Here is an 8931-nt window from a genome sequence, read left to right on the forward strand (position 1 = left end):
TGAGCAAAATAAAATCTAAAGTTTAGTTTCATGTGCTCACGCGAAACTTTCATGTGCTCACGCGAAACTTTCATGTGCTCACATGAAACTTTCATGTGCGCACGCAAAAGTTTCATGTGCGCACGCGAAAGTTTCATGTGCGCACATGAAAGTTTCACATGAGCACATAGATAGATAGATAGATAGATACTTTATTGATCCCCAGGGGAAATTCAAGGTCTCAGCAGCATACAGACAACACAAACACATTCTTTAACAGCAGAAAGAGTAATTAAAGTATATAATATAAAAACACAACTAAGCAATAAGGACAGTAGAAGATAAAGAATATGCTAAATATACTAAAATACAAATTATACTAACTAACACTTAATCTAAATCAATTCTAAAAACAGAATCCACATAGTGGTGATTAATCAATCAGAGGCGCTTGCAATGACTGAGGCAGGGACTGAGCCTGTGATTCTCTGTGCATAGTAAGGTATGGTATGGTGGCATGAAACTAAACTTTAGATTTTTTTTTGCTCATGTCCCCTTAGGGGCTCTCTAGCAATGTAAGCTATTTGAGAATGATATTATACAGCCTATAAGTAGTTCAAGGTTGCATCTTTTTCTGTTCATCAGAATACATATAGCAAAATACTCAGAAGTCATTAAATGTAAAAATTCTAAATTACATTTTTATGAAGAAGTGCTTTCCATCTCTGTTGACACAGTCATGTAGACCTAGACGTAGAATATCTGCTTGTACGCTCAAAAATCATATCCAGAAAGGGAACCTTTATCCATATAATTCCTTGCGTCTTTGGCCTTAATTTCCGGTTCCGTTTGTCAGGTCGGTCGGACATGGAGCAAGACATGACACCGAAGGAGTGTGTTGGTGTTAGGTTTCATGTAATGTTGTGTTATATTTGTTTTCATTAATTGTTCCTAAGTTGAACAGTAACGAAGTGCAACAAAAATTGTAGGTGTCAGAAAAATTAACAATGCGAAAATTTGTGTTAAACAATATAGCTAATAATCGATAACTGACTAGCCAGCTAGCTTAACGTTAACGTTATATGACAAGTCAGGTAGGCAGCTAGCTTGCTAGTTAGCTAAAGGTGGTATGAGCTAGGACACATTTTGAGACAGAAGACATCATTTCGCTCCCTGGCTAAGTAACCTGTCATCTGTACTTTCATGTCCGCCAAGACAGTAACGTTACCAGTCTCCGTCTGTCAGATTACTTATTTTAGAGGCTAGATTTGACGTTAGCTTACATTGGGCCTTTGGTGTTACCATTTCTAAAAGAGTCTTCAAAATATCAATGGAGAAAGAAGAAGCTGAAAGGTTAGTAGAGAAAGCCAAGCTATGCTTGCGGTCTGGACGAAGAGACAAGGCACTGCAACTTCTTTATGAAGCTCAGAAGACATACCCCACAACCAGAGCCAGAGGTAATGCCAATGTTACCTAGCAAGCTATCATACATGGTTGGATAATTAACGTTAAGGCTAGCAGTGTTGGGTGTCATGAATGCTGAAATAGAAAGTGCAACGTCTGGATGTTTGCAGTTATACAATACGCGACTGGATCAGTTAACATTTTTACAGTATGTTCAACGTGTGGTTGCAATGTGTCCAATTCGTTTCATTTTATTTGCCGGTTAGACGGATAACATGGCTAGCTGAATGCAGCGAAGTGGTAACGTTGGTGAAATGGACACCCTGTATTAGCTTAGTGTTCCATTTTTAGCACCAGGTTCTGGACATCTGTCATCTTAGCATCATAGCGGCCGTTTGGTTCCACTCGTGTGTCCTCGATTTGTCCACTCTGCACTATCGATGAATCAGTGATATACCATTGCATGTATCATAGCAGGGGGTGTGTCAGACTACATTGTAACTAGTAGCTTGTAAACAATCTCTGTAAGGGTTTCCTCAATAAAATATGTACCAGCGTAAATGTTACCCGTCTGGGAAAAGGGGGAAATTATGGATGCTGTTGGTTACTTACAGTATATAACTAATATAATTGAGGATAATGATGTAATCCTGCATAATGGTTCAGTGTGTAGTTAGTTTGGAGTTTATTCCTGTACTTTTTGCAGGGAGTTTTGTCTTTTTTACTGCTTTAATCAATTTAATTTCCCCCAATCTTTGGACTCAAGTCCTAATTGATGCCATTGCGGGAGATGGTGGTGACATGAACGGCCCTGAAGCTGAGCGCACATTCACCCCACCACCTGGATGGAGGGCAGCTGATGTCAGCCCACAACAGGAAGAGTCCACTCAGAATAGCAGGGAGGGGACCAGTAACGACAACAAGACTTACACAGAGGACCAGCGTCAAGGAGTGCTCAGGTACCAACTGAAAGCCCTGTTATTGAGAGTAACCAGTGATCAGGTACCAACTGAAAGCCCTGTTATTGAGAGTAACCAGTGATCAGGTACCAACTGAAAGCCCTGTTATTGAGAGTAACCAGTGCTTACCTCTCTCCATGATGTGTTTCATAAGAAATATTTCACTTTTCACTTTGGCAGCAATAATTCTTTTAATTATGTATACATGGGAATGCATGTCTTTTCTTCATTCTTTCCGAGTAAAGCATGATCTGATTCTGATATAGTGGGTTATTGGGCCCTACAGTTAATACACAGCAGTGGTCAGTACACAGGATATTACTGTATGTTTTTTGTTTCTTGCAGAATAAAGAGATGTAAAAACTTCTATGAGATCTTGGGTGTGTCAAAAGAGGCCTCAGATGAAGACCTGAAGAAGGCTTATCGGAAGCTGGCTCTGCGTTTCCACCCGGACAAGAACTGTGCCCCTGGAGCCACAGACGCTTTCAAAGGTTTGCAGTTATCTTCAGAGATGCTACTGCATCGAGCTCTACCATGTGTAACATATAGGAAAAATGTCCCATGCAGGAAAAATAAGATTAAGATAAGAATCACAGGTGGTTCTCTTTAACTTAGAAAGGGTATGGAGTGATGTATTGTTTATTTGTTTTTTTACCCTCTAGATGTAACTGTACATTTTATACAAAAGCATGTGTTGAACATATATAGATGAATCAGATTGTGGAAATAGCCCCCATTGTATGATAGATAGATAGATAGATAGATATACTTACTGTACTTAATTTTCATGGCCAAAGGGAAATTACAGTGTTCCAGCAGTCATACATATGAAAAGGCTTGTGGAATTACAGATGACTTTAGTGAATAGTGAGACTCTGGGTGATTCTCGATGTACCCCCCTCACGGACTCACAGACTTTGATGCGCGTTCCAGCAAACTTTGTGAGGGCTTAGGACTGTCACGCTGTTAAATTGTGAAGTGCATGAGGGCTCGCTCGCACCCTTTCTGTGCCTTTTCCCTAAGTCGCCATTTATGCAGACTTTACCCAAAGGAATTTCCAACAATTCATAGCGTGAAACACAGGTTTACCCAAAAGGAGGCTGGAAGCTTGGAAAAACATCAATAAACAACTGGCAAAGCGCAAACGTGTTTGCAACAGATTTTTGGCGTTGTCTATTTAACGATAGGTCGTAAGTTCTATCCCATTCCTGTTATTAGCATTTTGAACTCGATCACTAATCAGCGGATGTCCCAAAAGTCTTTAAGGGTTCAGGACTTAGACCTTAGAGGGGACATTGACATTCACCCACTGTCTCATCCTTTCACCAAATTCATTGTTGGTCTGCACATGGGGTACAAAAGGCCACACGTGCCACTGAATGACCTTTATCATGTGATGTTGTTTCCTTGCTTTAGCCATCGGAAATGCCTATGCTGTGCTGAGCAACCCTGAGAAGAGGCATCAGTATGACCAGTATGGAGAACAGGCGCCGACTGAGACCTCTAGCCAGTCCAGCGCTCACCCCCGCCACCCCGGCTTCAGCCGCACCTTCCACAGGGACTTCGAGGCAGACATATCCCCCGAGGAACTCTTCAACATGTTCTTCGGAGGGAGGTTTCCAACAGGTTAGCAGGTTTGTTCCGACAAACTAGCGTGAGTGTGCTTGTTTTTGAGTCGGATGAATTCATTTATTTGACCTTTGTCGTGTTGATTGTACGGTTTGAAGCAATTTGACTTTTTTGTTGACACACCAAAATGCTTGAACATACAAAATAGTTATTTTTTTCCTTCCTATAATCACAGGCATACTAAAGTTTTCAATTGACTGAATTACTGCATTTGGTAACTATGTGTCACTGTCCCTTTAGGCAATATCCACGTGTACACCAACAGAGGAGCCTCCTACGCCCATTTCTACCAGCCACAACGCCGGCGCAGAGGATACGAGAGAGCGCGTGAGGAGGTGGTGGTGGAGGAGAACCACAGTCAGGTCAGCTATATTTAATCTCACTCCTCAACACTAACACTAACAGCACAGCACCTGGGAGTCCAGCACTAATGCAGGGAAGGCATTTAGGTTGGTTACTGTACTTCAAACCATTTGTTTTGATCCTTATCAGGAGCAACCCATTATGTGTGTGAGTGAGTGAAGTCCCCATAGCGAAGGATAAAGCAAGATATATTGTAGTTGGGTTTTGTTAGAGACAGATAAAGAGAGAGATGTACTAGGGTTACAATATTAGGGTTGAATGAATGACAATGAATGTTGTATGCCTCTATCTGCAACAACTAAGCCATCACAATAAGAGTAGCAGGGAATGCTGGTGCAGGAATGATCATTTAAGGAAATGTAAAAGATGTGTGCATATCGGTTTCAACATCGGCAGTCAGCCAAAATGACAAGTTAACGGCATATTGATATCGTGCATCTCTGCTTTTTATGTTTCAGAACACTTTTACAGCTTTTCTGCAGCTCCTGCCTGTACTGGTTCTGATCTTGATTTCCGTGGTTACTCAGATGATGGCCACAAACCCCCCTTATAGTCTCTTCTATAAACCGTAAGTTTGGCAGCGTAAACCCTGTTAAAGAATCTCTAAGGCCAACTTATACTTCCTGAAACAACTTATCTTCCTGAAAGCAAACAAATCTACCCTCTCATTTGACTCACACATCAAAAGTATCAGCTGTCTTCCACTTGAAACGCATTTCTAAACTCCGTTCCTCCCTCAACCCATCTGCCGCTGATACTCTCATTCATGCTTTTATCACCTCCAGGTTAGATCATTGGTATCTCATCCAAAAGCCTAGCCTGACGAGCCAGACCCACATTAAAATGTAGAGTCTGGGGACTCACCATTCGCAGTGCTCAGTCCGAGGGGCGTGATAATCGGTTGTCTTTCAAATTCCCTCTGCACGCAATAGGATAGCACTACAACTCATGAGTCCCATGCGTTTTTCCCACCAGCCGAGTTAGTTGGCTAGTTCAAACTTTTGCCAACTTGCTCAGCCATACTACGCCATGGGATCACATTACCCCCATCCGCCAACAACTACACTGGCTTCCAGTTCAGTCATTGCATCCATTACAAAATCATTCTCCTTCTCCTTGTACACAAATCTCTCCACAATCTGGCCCCTCCCTATCTTTTAAAATCTCCTAACCCCATACACACCGTCCTGCGCTCTACGCTCCACAGATGTCTTTTGTCTCTTCATTTTCTCTTATTTTAATTTTATTTATCACAATGTCTTCTATCCACTTTGTGTTTGTGTATTCTTGTTCTCTGGTGTGCAGTGTCATCTGTGTCTGTGCTTCTGTCTGTATGTAGTGTGTAGCGTCTTCAACTTTGAATTGTACAATGTCCTCTGTGTTTGTAATGTCTGTCTGTATTACTGTTTAACATCTATAACCTTTTAATTGTACAGTGTCCTTGGGTGACTTGAAAGGTGCTTATAAATAAAATGTATTATTATTATTATTATTATTATTATTATTATTAAATATCTTCTACTTTGCCTAAGCATTTTGATATTGATTTAAATGTTGCTTCTATTTATCTGTGTACATTTGAGAGTCTTGACTAAATTAAAAAGTTATATTGTGTTGCGATATGTTGAAAGCTTGGAAGGACTCTGACATAATGCAACACCACATTTTGCATGATGTATAAAAGTAGACGTTTGTAGATGGTTTGAGCTGGTTGAGAAAAAAATGGTCTGTTTTGTCCAAGGCACATCTAAGCCTTTGGACTGCCAAGTGAACTGCACGTTTGACATAATTATACTATAGTATAGTATAGTATTTACTCTGGTAAAACTGTCTGGGTATTCTACTTGTTTCCGTGTTTGGAGTTTGTATGTAAAATCTGCCCCATTTGTGTTGATGTAAGTCTTTAATCAGATCTGCTTCCCAGGTCCATGGGTTTGGTGGTGTCACGGGAGACACAGAACATGGGTGTGCCCTACTATGTGGATAAAGCTTTTCATAAGGAGTACCGTGGGGCTGCCCTGGATGAACTAGAGAAGACTATTGAGAGCGATTACATAGAACACCTACAAAGCAGCTGCTGGAAAGAAAAACAACAAAGTAAGATGTGTGGCTCTCATCGTTGATAGGGATTTTGGGTGCAGAACAAGCACAAAGTAGAATTGTCTTTTTCCTTTCCATAATGTGGCATAATGTGTCCTTCATGTTTTCACATAATGTGTCCTTAATTTTTTAACATTTAACGTTTCATAAAAGCACCAATAACAGCACATTTGTCAGTTATAAACACTGCATTGGTAACTGGGTGAGTGGGAATGACTGGTGTTTTTATCAGTCCTTCACATGACCATATACCATAAACGTGAAACTGAAGATACCAAAGCTAATTGCCTACTAATGCTTACATGTAGTTCCACTTCTAGTGCTTTGACTCATACCATGGAAAAACTACTACACGAGTTCGTTCTGTAGAGCAAACCATGATTTGTGTAATAGTGTAATGTTAACCTTTGGAGTGAAATATCGAACAGGAGGTGTTACTGTTCTACATTGCTAGTGTGCCAATGGGTCCAGGTATAACCTTACTAAACAATGCAAATGATGATGACCTGAGCATAAACAAAGCTTTCCTCGCTAACTTTAAAGTTTACTAATAAAAGCCTTTAATTAGTAGTCATAAGCTGCGCAAGATATGTCCTCTGAAGTCACACATCAGCCTTCAGTGTCTTTCTTGATGGATTGCTTCAGAAAGGCATTACTGGAATAAGCCCAGCAAAACAGCCATATCAACTTTCCTGACACTTTATCTCTGCTTGCGCTCGCACATAATTTCTATCTGTAAAGTTCTAGAACTTTCCTGGTGCATGCGAATGGTATTTTACAGCCATTGTAGTCAATGTGTAGAAAGAAAGAGAGAGGATGAGCATGCTTTGAAATATGATGTAGATACAGATATGATGAATATGTATAAATGTATGGCAGTTTCATTATTTTGTTATTCTGAATCTTTTTCAGAATAACACATTTTGTCTGTGTGTTTTTTTTGTTGGTTTTTTCTTCCCTTGCTAGAGTCGGACTTGGCCAACCTTGGCCAGCTGTACCGAGATGACCGGCTGAAGCAAAAGGCGGAGACCATGAAGCTGGAGCACTGCGATAAGCTGCACCGCTTCGTGGGCCGCAACCGAGGAGAATGAGACAGCTGCATCTGCCCCCTCAGCACCACCCCAGGAGAATCCGTCACGTTTTACTTATTTATTTTACTTTGTTTATTTTACTTTGTTTATTTTTTTTTTTCTTGAATTGTTTCATCTGCGCCGGCCACTCTTTTTTTTTTTTTTTTTTGAGCATGCACTGCGACAGCAGTAGACGGGAGAACGGAACATGAGCCTTCTGTTCTTCCACAGTAAGCGGTGCACAGACACACATGTCCACCTCCGGAGCAAGTAGTTCAACCTGCCTGGCTAGGGCTGCAGAGAACCTGGCCTCTGTTCGGGGCTGTGTTTTTTTAGTGTTGGAGATAATGTTGGCCATTAATTTTCCTTACATTAAGGAATTCAGGCTTAACTGACCCTAGGACTGCTGCTTTCTGTTGATCACATTTTTGTCTTTGGTTAGGTTACATGCCTGAGTGAGTGTTAGCATTACTGTTAATAGCAGAGGGTGAACTTATTTATTTGATTTTAATTTAACTTTTTCTTTTTTTTTGTTCTGTGCTGTGAATTCAGTTCTTCAGTATAGTCAAACCGTATGGTATGACTGTAGAGCATAGCAAATTCAGATTACTTTATATATAGCTCAGAGGTAAACATAAAGCCAGAGCCACTGAAGTATGGTGAGAAAATAAATCTCGGTGAGATAGTAACTTATTATATTTAAAGACGAATTTGAACATATTCTAGTGATGGTTCATTGATCTAAGAGCTTAAAATCCCTTTTTACTCCTGTGAGATAACACTTTTGTTTTTATGGTTATTGTGCAACGAGTACTTTGCCAAAAAAATAAGGTACCATATGTAGGATTATTATTATTTTGTAAACCATTTCCTTGTTAATTTCTGCACACTTAACTCTTAAACCACTTAAACTCTTTGGTTAGTAATGCATGCAGCCATTGGGATCCCCTATGTCCTGCTTGATTGATGACATCCAAGCGCCGTTGCAGTGAGCACTACACATTTAATGAGAGAACCACAACTGTAACTCGCCTCTCCTTCCCATTACTAAAATGACTGTTAGAGGTCCCATGTTCTGACCTCTCCATGTCTGAACCTCCTGTTCTTGCCTGTGTGTAAAAACCCTCTCACTTGTTTTTGTTTTGTTTTGATTCATCTGAACTCAAAACAGATATAGCACAAATGGAGGCATGGAATCCACTTCAGTTGGGCCTGTTAGGTACTAACTGGAAAAGATGCCAGCTTACAATATTCCCCCCTCTTCCTGCTCAGGAACGAAACTAGTGTTCATTTTTGGTTTGTGCTGGGCAGGATTTTGTGTTGATTTAATAAAAAAGTTGCTCAATCTTTAATGATACCCTCTACTGAATGTGTCTTTCTTTTGAATGTGTTCTTTTGTATGATATATTGTAACTTTTTACATGTAT

At 40.3% G+C, this 8931-nt stretch overlaps 1 protein-coding gene across 2 annotated transcripts; it reads left to right on the top strand.

The window, feature by feature from the left end:
* The first annotated feature begins 740 nt into the window (after nt 1–740).
* Nucleotides 741–8861, top strand: dnajc18 (DnaJ (Hsp40) homolog, subfamily C, member 18). Of its 2 annotated transcripts, XM_048230902.1 has the most exons (9): nt 741–894; nt 1294–1436; nt 2150–2342; nt 2688–2833; nt 3759–3968; nt 4212–4333; nt 4793–4902; nt 6259–6431; nt 7401–8861. In XM_048230902.1, the coding sequence occupies exons 2-9, from the start codon at nt 1310–1312 to the stop codon at nt 7523–7525; spliced, it is 1206 nt and encodes a 401-aa protein (XP_048086859.1). In that variant the 5' UTR covers nt 741–894; nt 1294–1309; the 3' UTR covers nt 7526–8861. The 2 variants fall into 2 exon arrangements, with proteins under 2 accessions (XP_048086859.1, XP_048086853.1); XM_048230896.1 differs by having other exon boundaries at nt 743–1436.
* Nucleotides 8862–8931: the final 70 nt, after the last annotated feature.

The sequence above is a fragment of the Alosa alosa genome, chromosome 2 (assembly GCF_017589495.1).
Source record: "Alosa alosa isolate M-15738 ecotype Scorff River chromosome 2, AALO_Geno_1.1, whole genome shotgun sequence".
NCBI classification, from domain to species: domain Eukaryota; kingdom Metazoa; phylum Chordata; class Actinopteri; order Clupeiformes; family Clupeidae; genus Alosa; species Alosa alosa.